The following is a 17655-nucleotide window of genomic DNA, read 5'->3' on the forward strand; positions in this document are numbered from 1 at the left end:
GAGGAAGCTGCTGACATTTTCCCAGAAAACAAAACAAGTTTCAAAACAAAACAAAACAAACATTTGCTCAGCTTGGTTACATTTAGCTTAACATATATTTGCAAACTGGTGTTCTATAAAGAAAATATACAATGAGCGCTCCAAAAATCCTGCTTTCATTGCCTGGAAAATAATGCATCTTTGCACTGATCTTCAGTTAATCAAGTATAAATACTGTGGCCCACTGTATATTTTGTTTCTGCCTCCTTTCCACCTGCAATGGCGTGTGCAGCGTGTGTAGGCATGCAGCATTCCAGAACACAGGTCTTTGCAACAGCTGCCATATGCACAGAGGCCAACTTCATTTATACAACACCAGAATTCAGTTCAGAGCGGAGATAAAAGCAAGCACAGCTGATCATTCAGATTAGGGAGTAGAGAAAGCATCTAATTTCAGGGAAGAAAAGGCGATGGGGATTCAACTGAGAGTAAGAATACCTCCTCCCCATTCTCTCATAGGTAGTTCCATCTCCAAAGAATACCAGAAATGGCTATGAGTTGCGGTTTACTGGAGGCAGGGTAAAGGGACCTCCATCTGAAAGAATGTTCTGCATTTATCTCTATCTTAGCAATGCAATTTGAAACTGACTTTTAAACATAGCATCCCGGTAGAGCTGGGAGGGGTCAGGTAGTAAGCTGGAGTCCATTCTACAGATTGGTAAATTGGGGCCTGGTGGAGTTAATGTAAGGCCATACCTTTAGTCAATGGCTGGGCCAAGGGTGGGACTTAGCTTCCTTTCCATCTCTAGTCCTGTTTACTATCACGTTTTGTGTCTCAACTGAGGCAACAGGATCAAAAGGAGTGTCTGTTACCCTGAGGGGGTAACATGCTAAATGGTAATATTATTCAACCATGGTAGATGCTATTTAACATCTGGGGCCCCGTCCTCCCATTTACTATACTGTAATGACCCTTTTCCATGTAGCTCAGGAAAAACTGGCATACAAAGTCAATGGGGAGGAAATAAAAGCGTTTGCCTGTATAGATGTACCTTACCAACAGGGAAGATGCCCACATTCTGAATATGACCTTCCTCTGACAAGGCAAACAACCTTTTCCTCATTCAGCAATGTGCATGAACAGAATTTCCAGTTAGTTAGTAGGTTAGTTTTGAAATGTCATCCTCTGTCACCTTATCTCTTTCCAAGTGTAAACCTAAGGACCCTCAGTAACCATTCATCACTGGTGCATTGAGATGTCTTTGCCATTTCTGCTCATCTGGGATCCAAATCCTTATCAGAGTCATTTCCATTGCTTTGCTGCCATCCGCTGACAGTCACAACGGATGCGGCAGCTCCACTGCAAGGTGAAGGTAACATAAAATCTGTCTGGGATTTACTGACTTTCTGTAGGTGGATGGAGTGAGAGGAGAGCCAACGATGGCTGCAAGAAGACCCTTCAGAGGGAATTTAAGATAAATGTCCAAGGATCAGGAATCTAAACGATCCTATATCTTCATGTATCTCACATGGGGAGCAGATGTGTTTGCCAGAAGCTGAATGCAAAATGAATTTGGAAAATCAAATAAAAATTACCCAAAGCACAAAAGGGTTCACCTTAAGGTAAATTGCTTTGCAGCAAAGACTCCTTTGAATATGAATATACACTTCTGATCTCTCTTTGTATGTGCACAATTTTAGATGTCAAACCTTATTAGGCAGTGTATAGCAGATTCTAAACTCTAAGAGTCAGTTTTTGGATGCTGGAAGAAGTGTTAGTGTCAACACAGCTAAAGGAAGAGCTGGAAAGTTCAGAGTGATGGCAGCTGACCAGAGCTAGGCACACATGGTGAAGTTTTGGGTGCTGAAGTTTGCATTTTTGGTTGTTATACCAGCCCCTTGTCTGCGGCTTCCTATACACAGGTCTTCATCCCAAATGGTTATTTGGAAAGATGCTCCAAAGACTTTGCTACAAACCATTGACTGTCATCTTTCCAAAACTGTTTTTCACTTCTGAGGGGTCCCCATGCACACTCCACCTTCATGTTCCTCAACGGCAGCACTGTACCAGCAACGAGAGAGACGCACATCTCAGGTGTTACATGTCACTTACACTTGACATATACAGCCTACCCTCATTGAGGCATGCTTCTCAAGGGAACAGAGTTGAGAGTAAGCCATAACAGCTGGTAACAAAACATCACATTTAAGTAAGTCTTGTATGTACGTATGTGCACCTGACAGAGTGTCTCTGAGAATTCTTTACAATCCAAATAGCAAAGCCTCCCTGTGCAGAGCCGACTGAAGAGGAGCTGGGGGGGGGGCAGGCCCCCTCCTGTATTCCTGCTACGCTCCTCCCTGTAAGCTACTCTCTTTCTCAGACAGATATCCCGTATGTTCTCTTTTAAACACTCCTGCAGGGAATGGACAGACGTTTGGGTTTCTGAAAGCAACCCACATAGAAAATAAACAGAAGGCATTAAGAGGTCAGCACAACTGAAATAAAACAGCTATTGGATGTTCCAGATAGGAGGAAAACAAGCTTACTGTAAGAACATATGCTAATGACGTCATCAAAGCAAGGCAGTTTCCTCATAGCTAATCGAAAGGTGGCTCCAGGCGTGTGTAGCTTGGCAGCTCACTAGCCAGAAGAAGTTCTATTTAAAAACAATGAACAGCCGCTTTGGTTTGGGAGACCTCTCAAATGCCTTAGACAAGTCTTGCAACTTTAACTTTTTGACATACAAGCAGCTATTTATTCAGAAAATGTGATGACCATGCTTATTTGAGAGCAGTTCCTTCTGGCTCATTCTCAAAGAAGCAACAGTAGAGACTGCTGGTTCTCGTAGTTTGACCTAAATGCAGGACGGAGCTAATCCCTTCACACATCCAAGATACATAACTTAGGTCAAGATCAAAGAGTCTTTGGAATTGATTTCAATGGACTTACTTTTGACATCTTGCTTTTGCTGTCTCCAGTTAAAAATGCCAAATTATTAATTTCATTCTGAATCACAAAATTTTGCTCTTCCCTCTTGAAGTTCTAAGTGGGGGGAGGGGAATAAAAAAGCCAACATTATAAGAACATCTTTGGAGGTCTGTACCTTTTACAGCCATCTATAAGTTCGGGGCCCACAGGTTCCTTACATGAGATTTACACCACAGGATGAAGACCTCTGCCACCATGCGGAAGAGCTGGTCAGAGTCAGCATTGGGACTTTTAAGCCAGTTAGATCTGAGGTGAAAAGCAAATGAATATGCATATGAAATTCAGTAATGAGGAAAACAGTTACACTAAAAATTATACCAATATTGGTTACACACACTTATCCAGGTAAAACTACATTCCCACAGGAAGGCAGTCTTCGGGGAGACTAAATATCAGTGCATGCCTTACATGTGTGTAGGCATGTGTTTGTACACATTTTTGAAGGACTTACAATAATTATTCCCACTTTACCAAAAAATACTCCCATTTTACCAAAGGATTCAAAAATTATCCTTGCAGACAGATGTCAGAAAACATTTCAAATTTGTCAAAGGTTTTTTTTTCTTCTTCTTTTTTAAACAGATGAGGTGATTAAGGTTACACTCTGTTTCGGGATAGACCTCCTTTAGTCCAGGAGGCTTGCAAGACTAGAAAAGTCTCGGTCAGTAAGACTTCTAATCTTGTCATTGACACATCCTTGTCAAGCCTCTGAACTATGGAGTGCCCTAAAAACACTTCAGGCCACATACCTTTTCCTCTCAAAGCCAATTTCGTGAATGAAATTTGGAAGACAATATGTTTTTCACTATTGTTTTTAGTGTTTTAATGGTTTAGAAATTCCCTATAAATAACATTACTCATTTCTTTTTTTCTTTCTCTTTCTTTTTTTAATTAAAAACCAGACCAGGTTAAGAATTCAACAATGGCAGCAAGAAGGCTAAATTGCGGTAGAATTCAGTCATTTCCTAAAAGTTGTCTTGCTTCTAAGTATCTTACATATAGGAATCAAATTATATTTTGGAAGGGCACAGATATTTCAAATATCTGTGTAGAGTAACACAGCAGAGGTTAAATCATCTACCATCATTCTTAGGTTAAAGAAAACTCTGGTTCTCATGAATGCTCTGAAAAACCTATTGTCCCTTAGTTCATGCAGGGTAACAGCTATCGAAAGCCAGGTCCCTAAGCCTTGGGACACCAGACTGAACTTCCCTGAGCAGCCTATACCTTCTGCCCATTCATGGAGAGCACCAGATTAAGGAGGAGAGGGGAACACTCATGAGGCCAAGGCCATCTTTGGACCCTTCGCTCATCTCCTCACTTTCTTATTGCCCTGAGTTCCAGCCTTACAGACATTCTTATCTAATCTTTCTTGAGTTCTACCTCAACTAGCCTCCCCTTTGCATGGCAGACACAACAGGCTGTCTACCCCATACTCATTCCCCTCTTCTTCCTTAGGAACAAAAGCCCATTTTATTCAGGGTGGCATTATGCCTGCTGAAGAGCACTTTATCCAGCCTTGGGAGAGCTATGTAACTAAGTTCTGATCAAGGAGATGGAAACGGACGTTGTTGGATGGACCTTCTGGAAAAGCTCTCTAAAAAGGGATCAGATAGCTGAAGGTGCCCTTTGCCTTCCCCCTGTTGCTTTCATGCTTCCTGCCTGGAATGAAAATATGATGGTTCAAACTCTAATGGCACTATACACTGCACCACAAAGTAACTTCAAAGATGGCAGCCAGTGTTTAGGATGGGAAGACAGAGGAATGAGTCTCTCTAATGAAGGACAACTGTACTGGCTCTGGAATGGGTATCTTTGGACTTCTTTGTGAGGTTTAACTTCCAAGTTCTCTCAGCCACTATAATCAGGTATCCATTATTAGAAGTCAAATGCAATCCAAACTTGAGGCTTGAGATTGGTAATGCTTTCTGTCAAGTTTTGTCAGAAGAGCCAGATGTTCATTCCTTAGGGTTTTGGTTTCAAGTAAGTAAGCAGGAAGAGATGAGGGGTCTCATCCTCTCCAACCAAGGCAAAGTACAGCCACAAGGTGCATGAGCAACAAGAGCCCTGAAAACAACAGGTGAGGTCAATGTTCCCTTACAGAAGATTGATGAGGATTCTGATCCCTTTGCCTTCCATAGGAAGGCAGTTTCCAATGAATGAATTTTTTTTTTTTCGTACCTTCTTCTTCTAGGAGGTATATTTTCATCCTTTATTTCTAGTGAGGTTCTTTCTTCAGGTTCAGCGTGGTCATGTGAATGAAGAATATCTCATTATAGGTTTCCCCAGGCACACAAACTCTGCACCTCTCTGGTATTTGCAGGTGAAAAGAAGATCCTGACCTCACCTCTCTTATTTGCCCATATCTTTTCCTGTCTGTCCCCATGATACAACCAGGCTCATCTCCTGCCTGCTCCCGGTCTCCCAGAATCCAGATCTCTCTCCATATCCAGCCACTTGATCCTTCTGGAGGTACTAAATGGATATCTGGGTCTCTTTTGTCATCTGCCCTTCATGCTGCCAAAAGGCAGTTGGAAAATGCAAGGCTGTAGGTGGAGAAGAAGGTTGGATTTAGAGGCAGTGATCTGCAGAGGGTGATGCTTGAAGCAACACAAGTGAATGAAATCACTGAGCATATCAACAGAAAACAAGAAATAAATATGCAAGAATAAAATACACAAGAATAAAACCTTGGCTGATCACAAGAGTAAAGAGAGTTAGATTTCATTTTCAAAATGGCAAGTTAGCAGATTTTCAAAGAAAGGACAGCCAGTGATGAGGCTTTGAAAGAAAGGAAAGCTGTATTCCTATGACATTCATGGTCAGGTTGTCTGAGTTAGAGCTAAGAGCTTATCTCAACTTTGTTCCTAAGCCTCCTGCCAAGGACACAGCCGAAAGTGGTCACTGCAGAGGATTCACTCCAATTCCCTATAGCAACCTGAGAGATGGGTTTTCACCCCAAATCACACTGTTTAGTCATTCATTTCTGTGTTCTGAGTGTTCCTGACTGCCAGAAAGGAAGCTGAGAGGCCGTTGCCTCATGCAGAGACATCTGCTTAACCTGTGCTCACACAGCTCCTGCACGAGGAGATAGTGGATTTGCCCAGCTCTGACCACACTATACCCAGAGTTCTTCTCATTCAGGTCGGCTTCGGGCTGACCACTGACCGAAGGGAGCTTCTGTTCAGAACAGTGTTCCAGAGGGCGAAGAAATTTGGAACGGTGCCATGGCTGGGCTGAAGGATGGAGACAGGTTTACCAGGATGAGGAAGAACAGGACAAGATGGCTCTCTTCCATATTTAAAGAGCTTCCACGGGAGAGACTGGAACAGTTTTGTGAGGCTCTGAAGAGCAAAGTCAGAGCTGACTCCTGACAGAACCATTTGAACTGTCTGAGACTAGAGTGGAGGCCACTCCTGCAAGTCTTTGTCATCTAGAAGTGTAGTAGATAATCAGAGGTAAGAAATGTGCTGCCAGGAAAAAGGAAGGGGGTATTTACTCATCCAGTTACAGGTACAATGAGGTGACTCCTATATTTCCTGCCAACTCCACAGTCCCATACTTCCAAGCCAGTGATTATTTTGGTGAAGAAAGTACCCCAAAATGGTAAAGGCAGACACATAAGAAGGAAGTATTTCTAAGCTGTGTTCAGGTGGCCATATCATTCTTCACGGAAGAGCAGGTTGAAACGTGGGGATGAATGAATTAATGATGATCTCAAAGACTCTCTGACATTGCCATTTTTAGCAACTGTCAAACACTGTGAAAGTAGAACACACTCTATCTTGAGTCTTGATCGTCAATAGTGACAAATGCGATTAAAGAGCTATTCTAGGAGCAACCTTACTCTGCTTTCATTTTTGTTTTTACCTAAAACTCTGACAAATTCCCTCTCTAATCACGATGTCATTATGTTACCGGAAATGACGCCAACCATGCTCCTTAAAGCAGGGTTCCTTTTGAGAGAATGAAGTCTCCCACAGACAGGTAAGAGACTACATTATACAGTATGTGTAAGGTATTTGTCTTCAAATGCTAAATAATATAAGTAATCAATTGTCTTAAATAGGAAACACAATTTGCCTTATAAAATAAAATAAATGCTAAAGTGGGCTTCTTCAGACCCATTTCCTGCCCACGACAGAATGGCATACTCAAAAGTTAGCAAGGCTCTCCCAAATATTCCTAGGTCCTTTCAAGATGTATTTTAAAATTGAGCCTTTTCAAATTTATGTTAGGCTTTTAAATCTTAAGAGGGTGTGGTATAGTACAAATACCTGTTTGGTCCTTGCTCCCCACTGACCAACACTCCTATTCTTCTGCCTATTCATAGACATCAGCCTCCCCACCGCCATGCCCTCACTTTCCTCAACATCCAGCTTCAGTTCTGTGGTCAGACTTTACAATTACCCTCTGACACACACCATCAACTCCCTCACCCATTTTTCTTCATCATACTCACTTTGCAAAAACCCCAACTTTGGTTAAATCCAACTCTTTCCCTATTTTGGGCCTGGACCTGGTGGCGAACTGGCTGGAGAAAAAGACAACCTGGCATGGGTTTCACCTTTAATTCATGACCACAGATCTCAAGTGGGGCCCTTACTGATGCCCAGTCTCACATGACACTGTCCTGGCCCAGCCACTCTCCCCCTCTCCCTGGCTACCGCTTCACACCATCTCCCCATCCTCATTCTCAGCTGATGATCTTGCTTCCTACAGCACTGAAAAAATGGAAGCAATCAGAAAAGGACTCCTGGAGATCCCCATATATATAGAGAGAGTGTGTGTGTGTGTGTGTGTACCAGCATCAGCACCCAAACTCCCTGCCCTCCTGCTTGTTTTTGTGGATAAACTCTCTAATGCTGACCCTTTGCCTGCTCAGAGAACATTGCTTTAGAAATGATCGCTCTCATTCTTACATGATAAATTTCCCCTTCTCTAACTAGATCATTCCCAATAACAAAGAAACGAGCTAACAAGTCTCCCACATCCTCAAAACTCTTCTCCTTAGCTTACTTTTGCCTCTAACCAGCATCCTATTTCTGTTCCCCTTTGTGCTAAAATTCCTTGCACAAATGGACTGTACTTCTGTCTCCAAGTCCATTTCTCTCATTCTCTTCCAGCTCATTGCAAAGAGGCCCCCCTCTCATTGCTCCATCGAAACTGCTCCTGTCAAGATTACCGATAGCATTTACTCATCATTCTTTCCTCCTGGCAACACTTTGTGAAGTTGGCACCCAGGACACAACATTCTGTCAGTTTCCTCCCATCTCACTGCTTGTTCCTTCTCAGCCTCAGCCATTGGTTCCTCCTCTCCTGCCTGATCCCTTGATGTTGGAGAGCAAAAGCTCTCGGTCCTTAGAACTCCTGTCTCTTCCCCCCAGTGCTTTCTCTCATCTAGTCTCATAGTTCTCCAATATGCTACTGACTCCCAAATTCCCATGTCTACATCAGAACCCTCTCCCGAACTCTGGACTCGTATATTCAACTGCCCACTCAACATTTTCATTTTTATATTGAATAGGCAACCCAGGTTTAACACGTTCAAAAGTGATTTCCAGGGGCACCTGGGTGGCTCAGTGGGTTAGAGCCTCTGCCTTCAGCTCAGGTCGTGATCCCAGGGTCCTGGGATTGAGCCCCACATCGGGCTCTCTGCTCAGCAGGGAGCCTGCTTCCTCCTCTCTCTCTGCCTGCCTCTCTGCCTAGTTGTGATTTCTCTCTGTCAAATTAAAAAAAAAAGTGATTTCCAGATCTTCCCTTAAAAAATGTCTGTACCCACAATCTTCCTCGACTCAATGGCTGGAAACTCCATCTTTCCATTTGTGCAGAATCATCTTTGACTCTCCTTTCTTCTCTCATTCCCAGTCTGAAGTCCAAAAGGCTCTGCCTTCAAAACAGACCTGGAATCTGACATCTTGTGTCAGCCTTCATTGCAACCACCCTGGACTCAGCCATCAAACCTTTTCTTTTTTTTTTTTTTTTTTTTTTTTTTTTTTTTTTTTTTTTTAAAGATTTTATTTATTTATTTGACAGAGAGAGATCACAAATAGGCAGAGAGGCAGGCAGAGAGAGAGGAGGAAGCAGTCTCCCCGCAGAGCAGAGAGCCCGATGCGGGGCTCGATCCCAGGACCCTGAGATCATGACCTGAGCCGAAGGCAGCGGCCTAATCCACTGAGCCACCCAGGTGCCCCCCTTTTCTTCTTTTTTATTATGGAAAAATACATATAAAATTTGCCATTAGTGATCTTTACCAGCTTGGGCAGCCACTGTCACCGTCTAGTTTCTGAACCACTTTCAGGGCTCCAAAAGAAACCCCTGTTCCATTAAGCAGTTGCTTCCTAGTAACCCCGCTTCCTCCCAGGTCCTGGGAATCACCAGCTGGCGCTGTCTCTAAGAATCCCCATTAGCTCTATGATGGGATCACCTTGAACCACCCAACTGGTCTACTCACCCCCTTATTTCCCCCCGTATCTCCCCACAGTACTCAAAAAGTGAATCATATCAGGGTTCCTTGGTAACTCAGATCATGACCCCAGGGTCTTGGGACTGAGGGTGGGGGTCAGCTATCTGCTCAGCAGGGAGTCCACTTCTCCCTCTTCCTTTGTCCCTCCCCCTACTCATGTTCTCTCTCTCAAATAAATAAAATCTCAACAAAAAAGTGAATCAGATCATATTACAGAGTAGCTCAAAACCTCTGACGACTTCTCATCCCATTCAGAATAAAAGCCAGAATCTTCCCAGTGGCCTCCGAGGCCCTACACTCTTGGCCCCATGTTGCTTTTCTGACATCTCCTACCACTCTCCCTACTCCTCACTCTCCTCCAGCTACACTGGCCTCCTATGATCCTCTGAACACCCTAACAATTTCCTTCCACAGGACTGACCCCACATGTCCCCTCTTCCTGGAAATATAACCCTGCATGGTTCCCTACCTCATGTCTTTCAGGTCTTTGCTCAAATACTATTTCTCAGTTAATGTTCTATTTAAGCCTGTGACTCCACCCCACTCTGGCACTCCTAATTCTCCTTACCCTGCTTTGCATAATTTACTTATGGGAGGAAAGTATATCAGTAAGTATTCAAGTTCTTATTTTGTTTTTTGTCTGTGTGCCCCACTTCCCTGCCATGATAAAAGCCCTTAGGCTAAACATGTTTGCTGTGTTCATGCCTCCCTCCCGCAATGCCTGGAACAGTGCCTCACACGCAGTAACCTCTGTTGAATGAACATGTGACAGAGCTCTGCTGAGAGGGGAAGAAGTGGGTCACTGGAGGCCCTGTTTGGCCAACTCCCTCTGACCTACGGTAGCATGTGAGGATGAAGGTGTGGCCTCGGCACTGAGCATACATAATAACTGGCCAAGCAAAGCACTGTCCAGAGGTCCTTCACCAGCGACTTTGTTCGGAGGGGGAGGGGTGACTGATGGTGGCCACTGTGACCTCCCCACTTCACCTATAACCCAACCCAACACCACATTTCCATCCTATGGACGGGCGGCCTCAGCTTTCCCGAGTACCTGTTGTTGTCCACATAGCGGATCAGCATGGGGTAGAAGGCGTAGAGGTCTCTGCAGAGGACCGCAAACTCGTCCAGGATGAGGAGCTCCGCCTCCTGAGTGTCTCCCTTGGTGTCGGCTTTCAGCTGCTCCTCCTCCTGCACAGTCTTTACCGCCTTTTTCTTCAGCTTCTCCAGAGTCGGGATGAAGTGGCTTTTCAGCAGGTCTGGCCGGGCTTTGCTGATGATCGGCTGCGCATACACTGCGTCGGCAAACAAAAGGCCTCCCCCTCATTTCACACATTAGGGCAATGGATAAAAAGGAAATTAGGGAGACTGAAAGGCAAGGCTGTGACATTCCGTGGACTTAGGACAGCCCTGCCCTGTTCTCTTCCTTAATTGTCCCCTAGACACTTATTTCCCTCTCATAAAGCCACAAGTCAGGGGCAGGTTCCCTACTCCTGTTCTGCTTGTCCGGGCTGCAGGGAGCCTGGCCACCCCAGAACTCCTCACGCATGCCTGGCGTTGGCCACACCTCTTAGCTCCTCATCACCTAGTTTCAGGATGTTCGTCTAGTTTGGGCTCACTAGCTAGATTATAAATTCCTTGAATGGAGCCTTTTTCCCTCCTACTAAGCAGCACTGGGCTGAGCCAAGAGTAGGCACTTAGTACTATGGTTTCTGGTTACTGTACAGAAAAATCTGCTGTTAAAAATACACTAATCCAACCACAGTTCTCAGTCCTCCAATGTTTGAGCCACCTCACTGCCTGGGGACTCCTCTGGGCCCTGAAGAGGACAAACAAACTATCATCGGCATAACGAACTGAGAGAGAGAGGCTGGGGTGGCCACTGGAAGTCAAAGAGCAGACACAACAATCAGTGGGGCGTGGGACTGGGATTCTGGCCCTCTTCAAGAGAATACCTATACACCTTACCCTGTTTCTTAAACGGAGTATTCTCCTGGTCTACTTGATCATAAAGATCAGAATCAGAGTAATGATAAAAAAATTAAGTGAAATAAAATTGGTAAGAGCCATGAACTACTGCCAACATGCACTGTGTTTTGTGCCTTTCAAAGTTTCTTTAGCTGGGGGGCATTTCAGTTGGAAATAGCCTACATCTGGTACTGTTTTTGTTTTTGTTTCTAAATCTCACTGCCTTATTTTTTCCCTTCACAGCAATGACCATTGTAGGAGGAGGAGGAGGAGGTGGAGGCAGCTACCTGCTGAGGGGTACTATCCAAGAAGCCAAAACTCAGGTAGGACAGCTCAGGGTTCCCACCCGCCTGGCCCTGAAGCATGCTTCTGCTTCCGCCCCAGAATCAGAAAGGCTATTCCAGATGTGGGTGAGTTGGGCTTACAACTTAAAATCGACTTTGTTTCAGTACCAGTAATTAGGTGGCCCCAGAGACCGGGATACACTGTGGAATAACAGGGCGAGCCCACCTGCCCCTGTGCCTCTCGTGCTAGGCCACTGCCCTTCTCTGCCCCTCTAGGGAGCTGAGGGAGACTGTCCTTCCAGCTCCTTCCTTCCCTGAATCCCTTAAGAACTACAAAGTAGAGCTTCTCAACAAAGTGTCTTGGGGATTTTCTTGGGCTATTGTCTTGGCAATATTCTTGAGCTAATAGGTAAGAAAGGAACGTCAATTTTATTTACTTGTACATTCACAGAGGCCTGTGCTATCTAGTAGCTATGAGCACCTAGAATATTTATCATTCTGAGCTCGGTTCATTGCAGAGACAGGAAGTGGGTGGAAACTTTTCTTCCCTGGTCTTGCAGAGGAATACCTCCTCATTTGTCCAAGAAAGTAAATATCGAGGGTTGGGCTAATAGCTCCTTTGGTGCAGCTCCTGTGTTTCCTGGTCCAGGGGGTGGCGTGGGTGAATGGCTACCACAGAGTTGTCTACATGCTGTGGGTCCATCAAATGCAATGACCTTGCCTTGGCTTTTGTCCCCTCGGACTCTGCTTTGACACAGAAGACACTAAATACTCATAATGTCCTGACTGTGGGAAGTGTGGTCATTCCTTTTTGAAGTCTTTCCTTTTTCTTTTTTCTTTTTTTTTAGGGTTGCTTTAGGCATAGAAAATCAGGTAACAAAATTCATTAAGAGCCTACTGCATGCAAGGAGTTCTAGAGGAATACTGAAATGAAAACCTGAAAAACCCAAAATGATGCTGTTGGGAACCTAACTTAGGGAGTGTCTTAGAAAGCATAACATGAAATACGAATGGTGGCGACTTCCAGTACAGCCCAGAATGGAGTGAGTCTAATATGTGTACGGAACACACAGGAGCACTTACAGGGAAACTATGGACTATTACTCAATGAGCAAACAAGACGCTTAAGTACCAAAAGCCAATAAAGCAATGAATATCTGAGCCAGGCAGAGTGTATGGAGAAGGGCTTCCTGGAGATGGGAGGGACGTGTCTGAGCTAGGAGTAGATGGGAGCATTTGCTCCAGGAGGCTCTCCAGGGGGGTAACTTTTTCCTGGGAACTAACTAAGAGGGGGAGGGAGACTAGTTTAGAGATGGACTGAGAGATGAAAAGAGAATGCAGGAATCCCGGCCCTGGGGGAACAGGTGGGGCGGGGAGAAGAGGCATTTGTGGTACCTGCGATACGTTTCATCCAGGACGCCTCGTCGATGCCCAGGTTGTTGTTGATGATTTTCAGAATGTTTCCCAGGATGACACTGAGGTGTTCAGATGTGACCTTGGTGCACCAGGGCCCTGTGCTGGGGGGCAGGTGCTCAGGCCCCCGCTCCCACCAATAGGACAGGTAGTTGCAGAGCATGGGCAAGATAACCTCGATGACGTGGGGCATCTCTGTGTACCGGGCCCCTGACTCAGCCAGGTCGCTGATCTCCTTCATCAGGCCTTCCAGCTGCGGGATGTCAGGACACATCTCTTCCACTGTGTCCGGCATGCCCAGAACTGACCAAGGGGGTACAGAGAGAACACAGGCACAGGACTTCAAAAGTACAAATAATGCAACCCATTCTATCCGTCCCACCCTTCCTCTGGTCTTTTAGACATTAAGCAGTCACTCTCGAGCCTCAGTTGAGTGAGCACTGGATGTGGGGGAGTTTCTGTCCTCCAGGTGTCTGTGTAAAGAGACAGCTTCCAGAGGCTGGGTTGGCTTCCTGGAAGCCACACTTGATTAAAACACTTCAACTTAAGGCCAAAGGAGCATAACAGAGACAGCTGAGGGACACCTCCTAAGACTTCCCCGAGATGCAGCCTATCTCTTGGCTTTTCCCTCTCTGTCTTACTGCACGCATGGCAGAAAAGGTGATATTAGATGGAGAAAAGCACCTACTCTGTGTTTAGGTGAAACCTTGTAGTTCAGTCACCTGGATCTCTGTACTGTTTGGAAAAAGAAAAGAAACCCCTCTCATCAAATATTCCTTCACCTGGACCAGAGACAACATTACTTTCCATCTGACTGAGATTTTGGGGAAAAAACAATTACACTTGTGTTAACGTCTGCATTTACCACAGAAGTTACTCATGAGGTGACAGGTGCTAAGGCCACCTGTCATGCACCTAAACCTTTTTGTTTGTGAAGGCTTTTGTGCAAGGAAGAGTGAGTAAACCCCATCTTTTCCTCACACTGAAGACTGTGGTCACTTCACTGGCTATGGACAGATAGGTCAATGCAGTGACAGATGAAGTTCAACATGACACCAAGAAAGGCTGTAGGATACAAGAATCGCAAACAGCAGCCAGGGGCTACATGTCCTGTTCTACTTAAGTGAAAGGACAGGACAAGATAGGAGGAGACACCAGCAGCATCCCAGGGTTCCTGATGGGTAAGAAGATAACAAGGACTCTGAAAGAAGCACGGGCCCAGAGCTCTGTCTCCTCTAACCCCCCTTCCCCTGCCCCCATCTGCCTGGGTCGGCGCAACCCAGACCTGGACAGGGATCATAGGCAAACTCTACCTGCAGGCCAAACTTCTCACATGGGGCCAAAGCAGGGAACCAGGGAATCTGAGAAGCCATAAGCAAATGTGGAACACTTTTCTGGAACATTAGTTTCACTAGATGACTTGAGGAAAATATTTCTGATATTTGGAGAAAAATGCAAAGTTCTCATGGATTTCTAAGGACAAAGCAGAAGACCTCAGATAAAATGTTATCTTTTGTGAACTGGGTTATACCTGTAGGCCCTGTGCCACTGGGGTCACTGCGGGCTAGAAGTCTCTTTCCTCAAGATTTTAGGTAAGTGGGCATTGAAGGGTTAATGAATAAGAGAGGTCACAGCAAATTCTGTGGCCTTTAGGAATTTCAACTGGTCAGCTGAAAGGAATGGTTTTGGTTTCTCCCTTAATTGTACTTCCTGGAGCGGAGATGTGGAGCAAGGCCAGCTGGCTGGCTTGGAGACGACAGGTCTGCGGCTGAAACCAGCAGGTGTGCTGGATGGCACGTGCAGTTGCAAGCAAAGGACATGCAGGAGTCTCCCTGCTATGGGGCAGGCCCCATGTGGCATGAATGTTCTTTGGCTAGCCAGGACCTCCTGCTGCTGTCACTAAAGTGGAAGGCATGAGGGGACCAATGTCCTTTAAAAACCAGACAATCCAAAGGATTAGTAGCATGAAAGCCAAAGAATGGGACACTCCTGTGATTTACAGGGGAAGGGAATTCTATGGGTCAGACGTGGTCTACTCCCGATGCGGATCTCAGGCAGAGACGGTTTAGCCTGTGCCTTGTAGCAGAACCACTATCGGGGGGCGGGGAGGGCATCGACATGGGGTCTGCAGAAGCCTCCCAAACAAAACCATTTTACACATACAAGAAGTTGTAGACAGAGAAGTCAAGACTTTTGTCACAGCACACAGACCAGTGCCAACGGCCATGGATGCAGCTGAAGTTCACAACTGTTTGTTCTCAGATAATCAATAAGACAGCTCAGGTGTGTGTGTGTGTGTGCATGTTTTTTCATGTCACACAGACAATACATCATCGTGGACACTTTTCTCCCCTACCTAAGAAAAGAGTTGCTTCAGGGTGCTGCCCTGGAATCACTGTAATGACCTTTAAAAGTTATTTATAGGTAATTGGTCCTTGAGTGAAAGAAACATTTGTGATTCAGATGGTGTTTTATGCTTCAAATGCCAAATAATAAACCCATAGGATGAAGGCTGCTGAGTTATGTACCTGAAACACAGCCTCAGCTGAGCCCTGTTAGAATCCAACGCAAGACTGTTGGGGTTATCATTTGAACACACTGTCCTTTCACCTTCTACATCAGTGGTTCCCAAACTGCCGTCCTCCCACCAGTAGCAGCAGTATCACCCGGGAAACTCATTAGGACCGGAATCCAGCTTTGCTGAGTTAGAAACTCTAGGGGTGGGGACTCAGCAATCTTTGTCTTAATAAGCCTTCTGCATGATTCTGATATATGCCAGAGTTTGAGAACCACTGTGTAAAGTTCTCAAGCCCAATTTTCTTCACCAAGCAGCCCTTCCCCAAGAAGAAGGCATCAGAGTACCACCTCTTTGTGTAGGCAGCCAGCTGACATGGGAGCTGGACCTCCTGCTCTCTCTGGAGGGCTATTCAATAAGGGTCTGGAAATAAACTGGCTGGCGGCTAGGTTATCTTATTTAATAATCTGATTAACAGACCACTGCCACGTGTAACCAGAGGGTTAACTAATTTTGAATACCTGGAAGACACCCAGTAGTAAGACTTTTCTGGGCATATCTTCATCATTTCTGGATGAATCAGAAAATGCTCCAGGGTCTTATAGAAGAGTTACTAATATGAGTAACTGCTGGCAAAACTCCAACTGTCAATTAATAAAAATGTCCCATTGACTGAACCCTTGATAAGTCAGCTCAGATTGTATTTCTAAACCAAAGGCTCACATCATTTGTCACCCTACACACCCCTCCTCCATCTTGGTCCCTCAGGCCACTCACTTTGTTTAATGAATGAAGTCTACCTTCTTAGAGTCCATTAAGCCATCACTCATTCTCTGGCTCCAGGCAAACCTGATTATGCCAGAATACATATTCATGTTCACTCTACTTATACATGGTCAGCGCTCCCTCTGTTAATTAACTGAATGATGGAAACCATGGGCTCAGGGGACTTGGGCATACCCCACAGTGTGTCACTGATGGATGAAAAACTATGTCGTCTCTAATCACATTCTTCTTTCTTTTCTTCCCTGTGGAGTATGCAGTGATTGATACTTATTTTTCATTTATGGATATGTCTTGTTAAATAAAGGTAAAGTATATAAAGAAGAAACATATTTCCAATAGCCCTTGAGAAGAACAATGGGACAGTGTCGTGCCCTTCCTTCCCAAAGCTCATCTACGGCTTCCGTCATCTTTCTAAAGTCCTCATTCTGCCTGCTATTGTACATCTATGAGCTCAAGAGCAGAGGAGGTCCATTCCCCAAGGCACAGCTCTACACATTGGTCAGACAGAGACACACGATCTTCTCAATCACAGCTGGAGCAGAATAAATGGATAAATATCTAGCACTGTCATGACTCGGCCCATGTCATTTTGGAGCTGTGGAGCAACACTTGGGCTGGCCTATGTCTACGGATGTCACAGCTCTATCTCAACCAGAGCCTGCTCAGTTGCTCAGCTCCTGTGCAAGCTGCAAGAATGTGACTCATTCAGTATCAGGAAAGGGTAGAGAAAAACAAGGTTAGAGATTATTTCTGCTAGGGGAGAAAGGGTGAGGGGCAGCTGAGGGGGTGGAAAATTAACTTTGAGAAGTCACAGAGACTCTCGCAAGCTGAAGCAGCTGGGCGATGTTTCTTTCCTGACTAACTCTGAGAACACTAGTCTCCACTATATTTATTCGCGCTTGGGACTAGAACTTCATTAAGTGGTCTTGTCTAAATTGTCCTGGTCAGCATTTCTGGGGGGCAACGTGTTTCTTTATCTGAAATAATGAGAAGCAGGTGGGAATAAAGCCACTGTGGCTTAGCGCTCTACATTCTTACATGGAGAAAAGAAGGTGACAGAAGAGTGTGCCAGAAATCACCACACCATGGGACTAATCAATATTAAGAACAAATATTCTCTGAAAATATTGATAGACAGTAACATCTACTATTAGTATCTATCAATATTTTCAGAGAATATTGGTTCTGAATAGAACAGGTTCATGTTTGAAATGATTTAATGTAGTTTTTTCTTCCTTAATACTGATTAGTCCCATGG

The 17655-nt window shown here is 45.0% G+C and overlaps 1 protein-coding gene across 1 annotated transcript in view; it reads right to left on the reverse strand.

Annotated features, from left to right (window-relative positions):
- Positions 1–17655, reverse strand: part of RYR3 (ryanodine receptor 3) — a 513582-nt gene that overhangs the window by 53713 nt on the left and 442214 nt on the right. The window contains exons 66-69 of the mRNA XM_046008318.1: positions 13079–13399; positions 10486–10726; positions 3127–3214; positions 2930–3022 (exon numbers count right to left, since the gene is read on the reverse strand). Of these exons, the coding sequence (XP_045864274.1) occupies positions 2930–3022; positions 3127–3214; positions 10486–10726; positions 13079–13399 (743 nt within the window). The remainder of the gene's footprint in view (positions 1–2929; positions 3023–3126; positions 3215–10485; positions 10727–13078; positions 13400–17655) is intronic.

The sequence above is a fragment of the Meles meles genome, chromosome 6 (assembly GCF_922984935.1).
Source record: "Meles meles chromosome 6, mMelMel3.1 paternal haplotype, whole genome shotgun sequence".
NCBI classification, from domain to species: Eukaryota; Metazoa; Chordata; class Mammalia; order Carnivora; family Mustelidae; genus Meles; species Meles meles.